At 44.0% G+C, this 17,706-nt stretch overlaps 1 protein-coding gene across 13 annotated transcripts in view; it reads left to right on the top strand.

Annotated features, from left to right (window-relative positions):
* Positions 1-866: 866 nt before the first annotated feature.
* The window catches only part of ablim3 (actin binding LIM protein family, member 3), a 39,669-nt gene continuing 22,829 nt past the window's right edge, over positions 867-17,706 (top strand). For 8 of the 13 annotated variants that reach the window (XM_035650590.1, XM_035650593.1, XM_035650591.1 and 5 more), the window contains exons 1-2: positions 868-1,333; positions 9,274-9,396. In XM_035650590.1, coding sequence (XP_035506483.1) covers positions 9,373-9,396 — 24 coding nt within the window. In that variant the 5' untranslated portion in view covers positions 868-1,333; positions 9,274-9,372. Of the gene's footprint in view, positions 1,334-9,273; positions 9,397-17,706 lie in introns of all 13 variants that reach the window. The other 5 variants (XM_035650592.1, XM_035650589.1, XM_035650584.1 and 2 more) reach the window with 2 other exon arrangements.

The following is a 17,706-nucleotide window of genomic DNA, read 5'->3' as shown; positions in this document are numbered from 1 at the left end:
CACCGGAAATACAGCAGCCTTACTTTCACAATAAAATAAAAAGCTTTTTTTTTTCATTTACCGGATCCACTTGACATCAAGTGGTAATTCTCATTTGTATGCGTATATTATGCACATGTTTCTCGATGTGTTTACAGGTGTGTTGTCTGCTGTATACATTGGACCCTGCTGAAGTTGCAATTTAAGATGTCCAGGATACAGGAATAAGAAAGAAAAAAGCGTTAACAGTGTGTTTCATGTCATGATATTTCAAAGAGATAATTTGTAAATGAAACAGCTGAATGTCATTCAACTGAAATCTATATAATTTGTTAGCTAGTTATTTTAGTGTAGTGTTTTGAGATATGTTTTACTGTAACCCTTTATATACCTCAATTAATAGATAACTAGTAGATGGATAGTGAGATAATTAAATTTAACGTCTAACGTGAAAAGTATTGGACCCATGTGTTTGCCGTACTCTACAGCACCTGAAACTGAATATTAATGGTTTCAAATTGTTTTCAAATCAAATTTGTAAATCAGGGAAAGGTAATTTACTGCTCAAACTGAATTGAACTTTTAATTCATCAATCATGTGTTTATCAGTGGTTTTTGCCTTTTCAAAATAATGCTTTTGGCGATCAAAGCACGTTGATTTGGATAAAGGTGTTTGGCATATTTTTTCAGGGTCAAATCAGTGATTTGAACATCTTACACCCAGAACAAAAAACAAGCCACAGCCGATGAGAATCACCTAATTGCTCCTCTTATTCTGAAAGCGGACGGCCGGAGCGCGTTTCCTGTGAGTGGGTTGGCAGCGTTTGCGAGGCGCGCGGCGACAGCGGCAGGCGGGCGGGCACAGCGCACCAGGGGGGGCGGGCACAGCGCAGCAGGGGGAGCGCGCCCGGAGCTGGAGTCAGTCCCGGAGCGAGGATGTGAAGGTGCGACTCGACTGAGCAGCGTTGTGTTGTGTGTATCTGAGGGAAACAACCCACATCACCACACGGCAACCACAGGAGCTTCATTGGGATTTCATGAGCACAGGAAAATATCCTCGCTTCATTTGTTTTTCATTTAAAAAAAAAAAAAAATGATTTTACATATTTTTTAAACCATCGCGCTGTGGCTGCGTGCACCTCCTCCAACAATTGACTGGGGAGCAGTGTTGCGGAGAGTGAGGAGCATCATCTATGTTTGCTGGATATCTCTTCTTCTTTTTTTAAATAATTGGCTCACACAGTTTGCAAGGGGCAAAGTGCTCCGCGAAGACCTCCTCTTGCTTTATGGGATTATTTGCGACGAAGCCCCTTTGTTTTAGATAAAACCACATTGGGCATCATGAGTTTCAGAGGTAAGTCCATTCTTGCGCTCTCTTTCTCTCTCTCTCTCTCTCTCTACTTGCAAGGACAACACCTATTGGTGCGAGCAGGGAGAAGAACTACTACAGAACAATAGAAGCACATAACCAGTGTGAAAGAGGAGATGACCGATAATAAACATTTGAAAAACAAAGCTGAGATTATGGTTTTATTCAACGCCTCAACGCCGCCCCCCACACCCTTTTTTAAGAATATTTCATTTCACACTCATTTAAGATTTACATTTTAGCATTTATCCATAAATCAAATATTTGGGGCTGATGGGAAATAGTGTGAGCCAGCAAGCCCTTAGCGGAGCAGGTTTAGAGGAGAGCTAAGAATATCTGGAGGTCAACGTAGCATTTGCCCAGAGTTCAGGTGAGAACAAGCATTTTTGGGATTCCTCGTCCACGTACAGTAACAGCTGTTGCTGGGGCCCCTCCTAACGTCTCCCTCTCTCCTCCACCCCTTCGCTTTCACCCCCCCCCCCCGCTCCTTCCTCATCCTCTTCCACACCAGCAGCATGTGCCTTTGACCTCCCCTCGGGAGACCACTCGGGCTTTCAGCTGCTGCCTCTTCGTAAAAAGTCCACCTGCTCTTCTCATGGAGTTTGGTGTATGTGTGACGCAGCACATGACAAACAAGTCTGACAGCCCGAGGGCTCCTGTCATGCTTATCCTGGCTCGGCCTGGGGGTGGGGGGGTCAGCTGACCTTGTATCAGCTGACTGTGACCCTGATCCCCTGTCAGCTGAATCAGGGCTTTCCCCTGCAGGGCTGGCTGGGTCGGCTGTCTGTGCGCTCATATGCATGTGCCCACTCTGTGGTATTTCCAAGTAATCACTGGTTGAATCAAGGCAGACTGCTTAGATCGGGCAAGGTTGCCTTTTGAGGGACCCTCCCACCCACCCCTCTGTACCTTAGCTGTCAGCGAGGCCAGTTGGAGTCGATGTGCTCCAGGTTCTCCGGGAACTGATGGTGTCAGGCGCCCCGTGCCCTCCTTCTCCTGTCTACAGGAGTGAATCGGGGTATCACTGCATCATTCATAATCTGGCCTGTCATTGTGTGGCACTACATTATTCATCCAGTGCTCTTAACCCTCTGGTACCGAAGGCCTCGCCTGGCTGCCAGTTCCCGTGCCGTGCGTGCCGGGAGTGGTGTCACAGCTCCTCGATCGCTGAGGAGACTGTGTAGAACGTCTTTTGTTCAGCTTTTCTCAGCTGACACACGGTGGAGGAGGAGCACATGGAGGGCTCTCGCAAAGCCCTTGTGATTTAAAAGCATGTGCTCAAACAGGAATCCACACAAACACACACATACACACGCACACACCACATCAACATTGTCAACCTGTGGTTAACCATTTGAATGTGAGCGCGCGCGTGTGTGTGTGTGTGTGTCACAGCAGGCAGATGGGATGGAGGTGTGACATGTGTCCATACTCTGGCTTCAGGCAACACAGCTGAGGAAGGAACATCTCCTATCTCCTCTCCTCTCAGGCAAACATATGTTCCCCTCCAACACTCTCAAGGTTTGGAAATGAATGGGCCTGTTTCCGGTGTGTGCGGCGTTTTCCGCCGCGTTGGCTGTGATTGCCCAGAGGCCACCGACACGCACAGAGCAATTACAGACAGCTCCGACTGTCTGTCTTCATCTTCTGGGCCTTCTATATCTCATGGTCACTGGGTTTTCTGTGTGTGTGTCCAGTCAGACACTTTTTTGTTTCTGCCTGGTTGGCAAACAAGTCATGACGGGTGGAAAAGTCCTTGTTTTAACATACTCATATAGTCACACAGTAAGATAATATCCCCTCACAGTAAAGACGCAGTTTATGCAAAATTTGGCCTAACTGATAAATCAGAGGATTTCTGAGATGCAGTGTACGTACAGTTCAGTTTGTGTGTTTCAGGGGAGTGATAAAACACGTGTTGATCAATATACTGATCATTGAGCTCGGGGACCTGAGGGGAACAGAGCCATACATCACAGGCAGCACTGCCACCGCTCTCCTCCTCCCCCCTCGCTGCATAGCTCAGAGTTCTCTGTCATGGAGAAATTGAATGCAGCAAGTTTTGAATGTAAAAGTTCCGTCATATTTCATTCGCCAAAAATCACATCCCAAACTTTTTTAACAGAAAAAAAAAAAAAATTACACTCCACCATCTGAATTGTGATCTATATCCTTGATTTACTGTTGAGAATATGCAAAGTGAAACCGGCATGGACTCAACGCAACATTGCACTAAAGACACAGGCAGATCATGCCATTCATCTTTACACAGCTTTGAACGGCACCATATCCTTAACTAGGTAGGATGTGACCGTCTTACTCAACTCTTTGGATAGTTTGCTTTTTTTATTATATTTTTTTCCAACTCTTGTCATGCGTCGCTCAGTGATAACTATTCATGTATCGGGGCCTCGTGTGATGAGTAGGGTTGTACAGAGTTGGCACATTCCTTCAGGTGCTTTCTTTTTAGGTGGATAAATAGATTTGTGGTATAACCTCCAGAAGTGCCGACCATTGCCCGACAAAGTTGACAGATAACTTTGTTTTGAGAAGTGATTTCCTATAGCTGAACCACTGCCGCACAACTGATATCGAGTCTTCCGTTGGCACCATCTCCTCCTCCACCATGCTGCGAGCTCTCATTGAACTGTTTTTCAAATGCATCCTGCATGAAAGAGGCCCTTTGATAGAGACATGTGATATGAAAGGGACTTTTTTTTTCTCTCATCTGCTTGCTCATTGAGGCGACTGTTTTTGTTTTTTTCTGTAATATTGTGGGGTCTTGACCCTATTATGTAAAGTGTTTTTGTCATAAAATGTCAAGATCTCTATGATTCACTTGCAGAATAGATTTTTGCTTAAGTGCTACCATGCGGGCAAAATGTAATTTGGACGGTACTGTAAAATCCAATCGGCCTGAACTGTACTTAATTATAAAAGGTCATTAGCAAATGTAAGCACGCTAAGCCAATATTGTAAACATTACCCACAAAACAAGATATTAAAATTTTGTCAAAAGCCTCACCGTGCCTATGACAGTTTAAAGAATTAATTCAAAATCAATTTAATGATCATTTTTCCTGTTTTAAATATTTTCCATATATATGTCAATAACTTGAAGCAGATGGAATCAAATTGATTGATCCACTTGTGCCAAGAAACGGCAGTTGGTTTCATAAAGGTATTCAAACAATCTGATTTGCTTTTAAACGTGATTCAGTCTGCACCAGCATGGCCTCTGGTATCAGTGATTGTCTGGAAGATTGCGCTGGCCTGTCGAGGGCAATAGAAGAAAAACAAACGAGTGTGGCGCCAAAAGAGCAAGGATTCTCTGATACTATAAAACGTTTGTGAAAATTGGGCCTTTATGTTTCCTGATGCCTTGCCATGGACAAAATATTCATCATTCATTTTTATTTAATGAAGTGCGTAACGAAGGGACTTGTTCCTCTTAGAACCATGAATATTCACTCTGAATTTCACAGCAATTTGGCGAGTAGAGTAGCTGGGCAAGTGTGTATAAATGGACAGACGACCCTCTGACAGACTTCCTGTTGAAGGAGGAGGGGCTGAGTGTGTATGTATGATTCCTGCTCTTCTGCCTCATCGGGTGAACAGTCCAAACCAGAGCCAAGCACCATTTATCACCCTTCCTGCCTCACGCCATCGCTCAATAACACAGAGAGCAAAGGTAGATGACAGATGCAAACACAGATGCTGGGATGCACAGATGAATATTCATTCAGACTTGTACAAGTGGTTTGTATTTGCAGACCAGCGTAAAATTTGGCACGTGTTTTTGTTCATTTGCAGCTGCACATACAGTGGTTATTAGACTGGTGATCATTTAGCTTTTTGTGCAAACTTTTGGAATGGAAATTTTGGATACTGCTTAGAAACAACATCAGGTGGCAGTTTCATCTGTAAGCATTTGTTTTTTTCTAAATTTCAGTGAAGAGAATAAACGGCAGCCATCATTCATCGTATATCACATGGTGTGTCCTCGAGGTTGCTGTCCCCATGACCTTGCCTTCTGGTAGGATTGAGCGATCATTCAGACTGTCAGTAGCACTCTGACCCTTCTCTCTCGCCATATAGAGTGACAGTATGTTTGTGATTCCACTGGACGCTACCAGCGCTCTGATGATTGTTCCTGCCCAAGGCCCTGACAGAGATGGAGGGAGATAAAGATAAAGGGATGGGGGAAATGCAGGGAGAGAGCTGATCTTTGGCTCTGTAAGATTACAGAGAGGGAAGACATGTTGTGGTCAATATATAAAGTATAGCAGATCTCTGGCTCCTTTTCTGATTGGCGCTGCCAGTGTTTGACTAGTTAAGCTGATATTAAAGAGTATGCTCACCTAAAACGCAAAAAGCAAGTAAGACACGGATGTAGCATCAGTGGTGTCATCCGTGACTCTCAGAAGGGTTGTAGTGAACATTTGGATTTCCTGCTTATCGCCATCTCTCAGTTGCTGGAGCCAATGAACCTGAAGGCATAAGGCTTGTCCGCACAGGAGGTTGTTTTTCCATTCATCCATCTCACGTGTATGTAAATCCGACAGATAATACATTTTTGTTTTTGTCAATCCAGCATTCTACACTGACCACCCATATTTAATTTGGATGTAACACACATAGCCATGTTAAAGTCTGCATTGGTCCATTTTAATTGCATAGCCACAGTGATTGTGAAATGAGCTCTGAACAAAGCCTTACTTTTTGAAGGAAATATGATTGCACAAGATTATATTTTCTATTAATATAATGAGGAAATTACATTCAATTGTGTATTTGGCAAGTAACTCTGGTTTCTCCTTGTGTTGCTTGCAGAGGGTGAAAAGAGGAGCTGCAGGAATGGACAGTATGAGAACACTGATGCCTTTTCTGAACATTAGAGCATGTGAACCTTTTCAAGTGGTGACACAGATTAAAAGTATGAACCTGAATATGAGCATAATATGTCACCTTTAAGCCAAATGAGGTCTGTCCACACTAGATGCTTCGCTCCTTTCACTCGTCACCACCAATCTCAGCTCCCAGCATGTTCCTCCCCGGAGGCCGTCAGATCAGGGGCAGAAATAGCAGCAGTCTCTCCGTCCCCCGGGATGCTCCTGGCCCTATCTGACCCCGGCCCTGTTCTTATCACCTGTCTGCTGCAGGCTGTATTCTCCCGGGGCACTTCCCACTGATTTGGACTCAGTGGATTACACCTGTAGTCTGGTGGCTATCATTAGAAGAATGACTCAACACGTCGGCTTGGGGGAGGATGGAGGGTTGTTCGAGAGCTCTGTAATGGGTTTAGATGGGGAGAGCTTGGCTGCGTTCAATGAGAGTGGCCACACTGACACAATTAGAAAGAGTTGCGTAACGCTCCAGCTCCTGAGCTGATTGTCTACCTGGGTTCTCTGCTTAGTTGTCATGAACATTCAACATGCCACATAAGCTTCTCATTATTAGTACATGTTGAATATTGTATAATTCTACCCCTGTGTTGATAATCTTCATGCACCACCTTGCTCAGTTTTAATGCATGTTATTCCCAATACAACTCCACCTGCTCACTTGGCCCACTTTCAGAAGGTCAGCATTGTAAATAAATGCCAATGTGTTGCCACTAGGTGTTGGCACAGGGGTGCATGCACTGGCATTAGTTCCCGTCTCTCATTCACACCTGATGGGATCAATGTGGCTCCTTTGGTTTTGCAACAGAAACGAGACTGCCTTCCTTTGCCTGCTCTCACATACACATGTAAAAAAAAAAAAAAAGAACAACTACTCTTTGAGGGGAGAGTCATTATTGGTCACCAGCGGCTGGGCACTTATCAGGCAGGGCGGTGTGTCCCAGCTGTGCAGCCAGCATTGTGGGGGAAACAATGAACCAACAGAGACTTGAGTGTGGGAGACTGGGAGTGGGAATTAATCATGCTCGCATATTTCCATTGCCCACAGATCTGTCGTATACAGGAAAGTAAACAAGTACACTCATGCATACATGCTCTCTTGCCCCCCCCCCCCCCCATGGATGTATGCCCTCACACTCAGTGTACATCATTGCATGTACTTGTCGTCGAACTCAGGACGATGGAGCCGGTTAGCCTGTCGTTACACCAAGTGTAGGACCACTCAGATGCTCCTTAAAGAAGATGGGGCTAAATAAGAGACACTGTGAACCCAGCTGTTCTGGCACAGACTCAGCGTTGGCAGGCTGCTTGTCTCCGCTTGTTTAATGCATCAAGATCTTTTTTATTGCCATGAGGAGAAGATGGACCTTTTAAAGAGCCCGTTGTAGCCCGAGAGGTCTTAGATACTCTCCCCTCACTTGTTTAAGATCAAATTAATCATTTCGATCTTGAGATCTTGCATCAGTTCCATTAGCCTACTGATAAAGCTGTATGTGAGAACTTCCTGACAACGTGAAATCAATGAAATGCAGCAGTCTGACATGAAGGCTACTGCGTAATGAGGTAAAGGGATCCATCCACTTTCTAACATGGTGTGTGTGAAAAATGGAGATAGTGGGAGAGAAAGCCTGGAGCTTACCCAGTTAACATACTGTAGGTGTCAGACCTCACAACTTCAGAACAAGTGTTGACAGCTACACACTGACCTTATTGTGTTAACTTCACAATCTATAGTGCATGCTCCTGCTGCATACATTTAAGAATGTTGGAATGTTAAGATTAATGAAATCAATACAGTGTTTTTATGATTTAAGCAGATGATGGGTTCGCTGTGGTTGGAAATGTTGTCCTTATCGGTGTTACGGTTTGAAGGGGCAGGACCCAAATGCAAGGTGCAAAAGAAAACTATTTTTAATTAAAGAAAAACCAAAAGAGACATTACAGTCTTGCAGGTTGATCTAACAAAAAAAACCAAAAAAAACCCCGGGAGATAGAGAAATAAACCAAACCCAGGAACAAGGCACAGGAGACAACACAAAACAAGCTGGGGGGAAAAAATCACAGACAGACTGACATAGACCAAGGAAAGCACAGAGACTAAATAGACACAAGGTGGGCGGGGCAAATTGAACCCAGGTGAGACACATTAGGGACAGGTGCAGACAATCACAGGGGGCAGGAGACACAGGAAAAGCAAAGACACCAAACACAGGGGAACAGGAAGTGCAGAGACACGAGGAACACAACTTAAAAAAGTTAAACAGGAAATAACAAACTCGAGATAAACAAACAGAGAATACAAAGGTGACCTAGCTAAAACCTAGACGCAAGGAAAGTCACTACAAAACTAAACATTTAAAGAAAGCAAGGGACCAAGGCACCAACAACAGATACACAAGGGATGATAATCAAACCAAAGACCAGAAACAAGGGTTCATGAGGGCAGAACCATGGCAATGGGGGGCATATCTGATGAACAATGCCAATGATACTTTATTATGAGGCAAAACACTATTTGTTTTAGGCTCCATGATTTGCCAATCAAAATTATTTTATTGTATTCCAGTAACTGGGAGGTAACCTTGCGTTTGAGAAAGTCACTAGCCGTTCACCAAACCCCTCACTCAAACAGTTGTTCAACTTTCGATCGTCAGTTTTAACGTAAGCTGTAAACATTTGCATGTCCGGCTATATCATCAGCGTTACATCCAAAGCCAATCACATTTCATTTAGTTTCTCGTGTTTGTGTGTGTCACATCTCTGTGAAAGCAGTTCCTGAATTCTATTTCAGACTAATGTTAGTTGCTATGTCCTTGTCTTTAGAATTTGAAGAAGTTTATACTCCAGCAACCCAACACACTAATTAGTCCTCATTCTATAAGCCTAGTGAAACTCTGTTTAAAAATACGAACAATGACACATTACTTTAATCACTGTCTCTGTATTTGTATGCTGATCACTAGGCTGTTGTTGGAATCGGACTGTAGAATATTAAATGTGTATTTTTGTCTCATCACCAAGCCTCGACGGGTGGCGGGCGGAGCTCTGGACCGATCCGGTGCCAGCGATGTCGGGAAGTCTGCAAAGGAGAGGTGGTGCGAGTACAAGAGACCCACTTTCATGTCAAGTGCTTCACCTGCACCGGTAAGAAATGGAAACTCGACCCATAACAACACAACACAGCCAGTGTAAGAGTAGACAAACTTAGCTGTAGTGATCAGACCTCACTAAGTCCCAAGGCCTGGGTGGCCCTCTTCACGAATGTTGAACCTGGGGGCTCAAGTTCCAGTGGTAGAGGACAAAGTAGAAAATTCTATCTTGGTCACATCTTTACACTTACTACACCGACACACTCTGACAGATATACTCAGTATGCTCATCCGTCTCCTACTGTACATGCTGAGTGCTACTATTAGCCCACAGTGGGGATTGGAAAGGATCAGAGGCGCGTTGCAGGAGACTTAGGCTCCTGCTAAGGTAGCTTGTTATTGCCTTGCCAGCTTCGAGGGGATTTTCTCTTGGATGCTGTGGTCTAATGAGACTGTCTTAACCAGCTTTGCACCGCTACAGGTGAACAGGTGCCCTACCATGGATACAGTGGTGACATAATGGCATATCCTCTCATGACAGGAACAGTGAAGGGTGTATTTGTAATATTTTTCAGTCTATGTACAATGTTTTTGATGCTTCTTCTAGCCAAGAAAAAGTCGAACTCTCGCTTCAACACAATAAATATAATCTAGGTCCTTTATTTGAATTAACTATGGAACTCTGCCAACATGGTACGGGTAAAAGCTGATGACAGTCAAGTATGTGTGTGTATGCAAATTATAAATCAAAGAACCGAGAAATGTTATTTGTCATGCTACTGTATGGCCTGGAGCCTGGTGCTATTTCTACAGAAAAGAGAGTCATGGGTTACTTTTCAGTTATTTGCAGATGACTCAGATTAGAAATAAACGTGTACCCGACACTTAGAATAATGATCGGATAGTTCCCAGTGAGTTGTATTTTTAGTTAAAAAGACTGGTACCATTATATCAAAGAAAAACCTCTAGACCCAAACTATGCATTAAACAATTTAAAAATGATAGAAACGATAACTTGAATTTTCTTATCTGTACACATTCATTCTGTTTTCTGGTTGATTTGTCTTCATTAGATTAGCTCACAGTGTTATTTATGTGTTTTACATGCTGCATTTTATTAAAATGCCTATCCTAATAAATCATTCAGTCCCGTATACATATAATCCCTGGCAGTTATTGTCTTCACTTGTTTAAAGAAAAAAACATTATATATTAGACTTAAAATGATTTGATAAAAATGTTTCAAAGCTGGGTTTTTTATAGAAGTCACGCCTTCAGCAGATGTTTTTGGAGGAGAAGAAGCTGAGTGAGTTGTGTTTGTTATTGCATGAGCCTCACTTCACTGTTGTTGAGCACAAAGCGCAACAGTAGACAAACTCACTGAAGGTTATTCATTGGAGGGTTGTTGTTCTTGTTGTTGTTACACGTCCCCTGCATGTAGCCACCACACACGTGAAAAGACAAGCTCATCGTGCACACATACACACATGCAGCCATGCATATGAGCGTGCGCATCCGTACATGCATGCGCACTCGCTGTGTGAGTTGTGAGGGGTTGCTGTGGTAACGCTGGGAAGGGGCACCCGGGCCCTGGTTGGTGGATATTCTCAGCATCTCTATGGTGCTATTAACCAATCGGAAGCGGTATTCTGTGCCCTGGAGAAAAGGGGGGGGGGGGGGTGAACACAGGAAGCGAGCAGACAAGAGAAGAAGAGGGGGGATGGGGGTGCTGCTTGTCGCTTAAACATTACATCATCACTTGAATGTAATACCAGTCCGACTCTCGTCTCCCTCTCTTCACTCAGCAGCGTTAAAGTAATGGGAAACTGTCATTGATGAGCATCATGTGAAATACACCTACCAGACAGCCCTCCCCTCTCATCTTCTAGAGAGCTCTCCTCGTCCCATGAGGCAGCGGGGCACTATTGTGCAGCCAGCCCCAGCCACATCCCTGCCCATAATATGCTCTCCTGCACGGCCTCTGCACAGCCAGCAGTTTTCCAAAGCTTTTATTGTTTAGTGTATAAACCCACGCTCACACACAGACATGTTGCATGTTCTTTTGAACTTCATTAACTCCATCTGCTCTACATTGTCTGTGTTTCTATTGTCTGCTTATCACCAGTTCCCTTGTATATTCTCTGAGGCTGAATGGATCTGAATGAAATAGCAGGATTTGAGATGGAATTTCTATTTTCTGTCTCTGTCTTTTGCCTTTCTTTCAGTTTCTCTTTCTCTTTTGCTCCCCCCTCCTTTTTTTTCCCGGTGACAGTCACCCAAGCATGAAATCAATTTCTCATCTTGGGACAGGATGACATTGGCATGCAGGGTTGCGATCTGGGGGCTAATGGCTAAACTGTATTATACGATTCAACTAGAGTGACAATCCGCTGTCAGCCGCCAATTGCCTTATCTGTCGGATGTGTTCATAAACTCTTTGATTGGGGTGTGTGTCAGCATTTGATTTTGTTCTTCGCTGGGCAATTTTTTTTCAGAGGATCAGTATGTCTACCCAGATTATTGACCTTGACCAATGATATTGTGTCCGCCACAGTTCATTCACTCATGGTTTTTCCAATGAAAACCATGACTTCAACTCTTATTCATCCCCCCTTTTTTCCTCCCTCTCATCTTTTCCTTCCATCATTTCTGTCTCCGTTTTCTTCGAAGGGCTGACTCTGCCCCACAGAATAGATCATGATCACTCAGACTTAAACTGAATTTTTTTGAGCACACTCATTCACTCACATCATTCCAGTCCACACATTCTCAAGCCACATTACCTTCCGGATGCTACATTATCATAATTCCCCTCTCATGCATTAGTCAGGAGAAGAACAGATCACTAATCATGTGCATTTAACCTCCCATTTGAACCCATTATACAGCAGCTGATCAAAGCATTAAAAAAAAAAAGCAGACGCGCAATCAAGTCGAGAGAGAAGTCTGTAGGAAATGCAGATGACAGAAGCCGTCTCACAGCTTGATGCATCAACTCCAGACACAGGGAAGGCGGTGGGGGTGTATTTTGTGGATTATGTAGATCCCGTAGCACTTCTCAGTGAAGCAGCCGGCTGTGTTAGTGTATGGGCGATGTGGTGTTGTATTACCGGCAGACAGACTGACTCGTGCATACTGGCCTAATGACATAGTGACCACATTTACCCCGCCTCTGAAGCATAATTGGCACTCGTAGATTCCAACAGAAGCAGCAAGGCCTGTCAGTGGCACAAGCACAAAGCTTACACACACTTAAACCAAAGGCAAAGGAGTCACATGTTTTCTGTGCAAGTCAGCTCACATGTTAACAAAAAAAAACCCACAGAGGGGGAGATACAAATATAGACACAACTGCACATAAACTTCCAAGCTGCTCTAGTTACATACTTCCAGAGACAAAAAGATCATCTCCCATAAAACAGTTGTAAGGGGAATGGCAGATTTACACAGAGACGCCAGATGAATATTTGACTGCTCTGCTAATGCTCCACATCGAGCTCGGGTTTTCTCACCAGGGCTCTTGTAAAATTGCAGCATCTTTGTCTCTTTCTCTGTGGACCTGTTTCAGTCAGTCCAGCCTCCCTTTGGATGCCATTAGCCCCCATCACTCATCCTCAGTGTTAATAACATCAAGCCACTGTACTGAACCGCTGCTCTCTGAAGGCAGTGGGGGAGATAGAGAGAAATCTAGTAGGAGGAGTAAGGAGGTGACAAATAGTATGAGGAATAGAGAGAAAAGGGAAGAAAGAGAGGTTATGAAGAGAAACAGAAAGAAAGACACAGCACGGGAAAAAAAGGGGGGTTACAGGGAAGGGGCGCTTCCTGTAGCTATAGCAACCGCTGGTTCACTGGTCCAATCACCACACCAGTGCCTGGTTGCTAGGGAGAGATTCCGGCAAAGAGAGAGAAGAGAGCGCGGAGGGCAGCTGCGCTTTTCCCCGACAACTCTCCAGGATCCAGGATAGATGACAGGGATTATTTCTCCGCTTGTCTCTCTGAAGCGTCGCCGTCCTCGGGGATTTTCACACACTGATGCCCTGACTGTTGTCTTTAAGTGTGTGTGTGTGTGTGTGTGTAAGTTGTAGCGGCTTGAGTGTGCAAGTGTCTGGATCAGCGAAGAAGTGATTTCTCAATGATAAAGAGGATCATTAGGTGACAAACCCAACAGTGTTGAACAAACGCACACATGCGCCCGCTAAACCCGTACGTCTGTACACAGAGCTGGAGCTGCACAAGGCCCCATCTCTAGCAGTTTGGTCATCTCTGTGCGTCTGTGTTCTCATTCACGCCTATCTTCCCCTCAGCCGAGTCTCTTACCAGCCCTCAGAGGGTTAAAAGCCGAAGGCCTCAGCAGCAGGGTTGGTCTGCTTGTATGACGGGACTCAACTGGGCAACCGTCTGTCTCCATCAGCCACTGCAGCCAAGTGCTCGGGGAACCCTGTCCCTCATGCCCTCTTTCTCTCTGCTTTAGCCTTTAGCTGCCTCTCTCTCTCTCTTTCCCTCTCTGTCACTCTCCCCTTCTTGCCCTTTTCTACGACCACATCTCTTCATGTTTTCTGTTACCGCTTTGGATGAGTTCTACGGACTTTGATGATCTATTCTACACCACCTAGCGCACAGATTATGTTTAACTTTTTGGTCTTGAGTTAAATATTCTGATAACTATTTGGTAGGTTGCAATGAATTCTGGTACACACGTTGATGTTCTCTACAAGATAAAACCTAATGACCTTGTGAGCCCCTGATTTTTGCTGCAACGTCACCACCAGGTCAACATTTTCAATTATTCATTCAAGTAGCTTTGCATCTACTCAATGGATTGACACAATGACAATGACACACTCCAGACGATGTATCCCATTGAAATTATCGATCCTTTGACTCCTCCTGTGACACAGTCAGAGAGTTAAAATATGCAATGCAGAGCAAATTGTCTTCTTAACTATTGGATCATTTGCCTTACAGTGTGGATACAGGCCTTTGTGTTTCCCCTAAGGATGATTTCTAATGACTTCAGTGAGTTGTCCTCTGGCACCACTATCAAAGGTACATTTTTGTGTCAAAGTGGATATTTATGACATTTGGTAAATTTGGCCAATTTGACATTCATGTTCCCCAGAGGATGGATTGCAAATAACTCTGATGATCCCTTGCCTTTTCAACTGTCACCATCATCAGGTTTGTCAATGTTGGTTTGTCACCTGCAAAACTAATGACATGTCAAACCACAATGTGTTTGGTGAATGTAAGCATAAAGCATAAATGTAAGCGTAAAATGGTGACATGATAATTGTCAACATGTTAGTATCGTGAACATGTAACCAATGCCGTCACGGGCATGTATCTCAGACCACTGGGCCTAAAAACAGTTTCACAGGGCAGCTGTAGTGTGGACTGTGGGACTTTTGTTTCTCTCTTCTTCCTGTCAGTCTGACCACTTCTTATCCCACCCTGCGATTTGGCACAACTTGAAAAAACACATTATTTACTCTTGGAGTGTTTCCTCCCTTCAGAGGGGCTCAGATCGGGGGGGGGGCACAGAGGAGCCCGGACCCCATGTTGGTAGCGCGGATGTGGGGGTGAATAGGTGAGTACCTCCCCTGCTGCAACTGCTCTGCTACATACAGTACAGTAGGCCTACATGGCCCTCTGTTAAAATGTATGTATTACATTGAAAAAAAGCCTTGAAAATTCTCAAAAAATGTATGATGACAGCAGCAATGAAGCAATTACAATATGCAGCAGGGCTACATTGATGTTCTGTACAAAGCATGTCCATTAACTTAATAGCACATTATGAAAACCTAACAGTGGCATAATGAGCTGGGGGAGAGAGGGGAGACTGTGGAAAAAAGGGAAGGTTGCACAGAGGTGCTCTCTGTAATAGTGAGAAAAAAGAGGGTGCAAATTGAGATAAAGTGGCCACCCTTTAGAGCCACAAAGACTTGGAAGCAGTCTTGAAACGGAAAGGCAGAGAAAGAGATGGGGAGGAGGGGGACAGGGGTGTCAGGACTATTTGGGGGTTCCGGCCCGGGCCGGCTTTGAGATGGGAATTTTAATTGCGTCTGTTGGCTGGAGATAAATGGCCAATCGTGCAGACCCCATGTGGGTGTCTAATCAGTACGGTTCTAATGACCACAGCTGCAGGCACCAGCCTACATGCTAGCCTCCAATCACTAGACTTATAATCTTTAGATGTTAACTTCCTGAGTTGCCAAAAAAGACCAGTATGAAGCAGCATCTTTTGGTTTCTCTCATTAGAGTGGCATTCAGGGATATCACAAAATGAGCAAGATAGAAGAAACGAAGCCCTTTACTTGAGTCTTGCAAAGCTGATTATGTTTAGTTTCGGAAAATAACAGATGATACGTCTCCATAAGATCACACATATCTCATACAAGCAAATCTTTTCAAAAACAGGAATTCTGCAAGACTATGATTTGTGTGCACTTTCCCACGAGTAGCTACAGTATAAATCCCTAAAGGCCACTGCATGGCACAGTGAAATAGACCGGTCTGTCTCAGCATCGGTTGTTTTGGGCTGTCATTTTTATGGGCGGGTGTCCGCATCGTGTGGTGCTGGTTGTGCGGCTGTAACCCAAATCTTTCTTCTCAAAGCCAAGCTATACCACATCGCTGCTGCAGCGGAGGAGACACCAATGCTCCGACCCAGCTCCACCCTCTGCACTGGCAGCTCCAACATGTGGAGGGATGAGTTTAAAGCTTCTGCTCGATGGTTGGGGTAAAAGGAGAGGATTTGAAGAGTAACGAGGGTGTGGTTGAATGCAGGCCGCAAAAAGTCGGGTCCATAAATCTTCCACAAAATAATAAGCATGCAATAAATAACTGTTTAAGTTCAGTGAAAAATGATTCACTCTGATTCAGTAGGCACACCTAGAGCAGATTTGTTCTTGCACATGTAAAAAGAAACATTAGTGTATCTCTCATACTGTTTGTGAACTTTTATGAACACCTTTGTCCTAGATTGTGATAATATATGTTTTTAGCTTATCTGATGAATTAACCATTTTTCTCAACCCATTAATGTAAACCTAATTCTTAAATATTTTTTAAATATTCAAGACCACAAAATTTGGAAACACTATGTCCGAAAAATTGTGTTCACTTTAGATTTTTTTTCAATTATTTTGGTGCATATTACTCACTGCATTTATACTATGCTATACTGTAATAAAATCACATATTCACTATATATGAACATACTTCACAGAGTATTATGTACTGATGATGCCTTAAATTGCATTTGGGATTTTTTTCACCCACATTCCTGTTAAACTGTTAAGATATGAATAACATTAGTTTGACATTTGAGTAAAAACTGGACTCTATTGTTTCACACGTTTGAAGTTATCATCCATAATAACATTTAGTATCTACAGCTACCAGTTTAATCACAACACCACCACCACATCATTCATACTGGGACCTGGCTGTCTCTAGGGCAACTGTGGAAGGTTTACGTCTCCTATGGCAACTGAGGAAGGGGGACGTCCTTTGCTATGCATCCAGCCAATCATCCAGTCAAAAGAAAACAATGTGATTAGCTGGACCAGGTGAACCGGCCAGCCGGCCCGTCCAATCCAGCCTGAGCAGGTCCAGTCGGCCGGCTGTGATTTGGTCAGGCGTCTGAATGCCAATGAAGTGCATTAGGCTAATTGAGCAGTAGTTTGAAAATCAGCCTGAGTGCAGATTGAAAAGCAAATCATTTTGAGAGAGAGAGGGAGAGTTGGAGAGAGAGACACAGAGAGAGATTTAAAGTGGTACTGTACATTTAACAACAATTTAGTTTTTAACAAAACACTGCTTTCATTAAATGAACACTATGGACCATTTCAAGACACAAGGTTCTTTTTTTTTGTTCATTTGAAAGAGCTTAGTAGATGTGGAAATATTTACTCTTCCATTTCCATTTTCCATGAAGGCATCACATAGCCTGTGATTTGGGTTTCTGGTTGGAGCCTTAGATAGTCTGGTTCGAACTGCAGAGCGACCACTTTCTGAGGCTCTGTGCCATTGTTCAGCAGATCTAGAAATGTGGTTGGCACATGCACACACTCACATGCTTGTGCACACACACACACACACACACTTTTATAACAAGCTATTTTTAATCTATCCCCTTTCTCTCCTTCACGTTCCTCCCCACTGCTGCACTTCTGCAGCCGCCTCGCCTTGATGCCAATGACCTGTCACAATGATAAAGATCCATCATCATATCTCGCCATGCACACACTGTCCCATTTCATCATCCAATCTTTGCGTACGCGCTGTGCCATCTCATCGGGGATGGATTTATGTGTCTCCGTCCTCCTGTGGGAGCCGAGATTGTTTTGTTTTTAAGTGA

The sequence above is a fragment of the Scophthalmus maximus genome, chromosome 9 (genome assembly GCF_022379125.1).
Source record: "Scophthalmus maximus strain ysfricsl-2021 chromosome 9, ASM2237912v1, whole genome shotgun sequence".
Taxonomy (NCBI): Eukaryota; Metazoa; Chordata; class Actinopteri; order Pleuronectiformes; family Scophthalmidae; genus Scophthalmus; species Scophthalmus maximus.
Note: the sequence above shows the minus strand (reverse complement) of the source record. Positions and strands in the feature narration are given on the sequence as shown.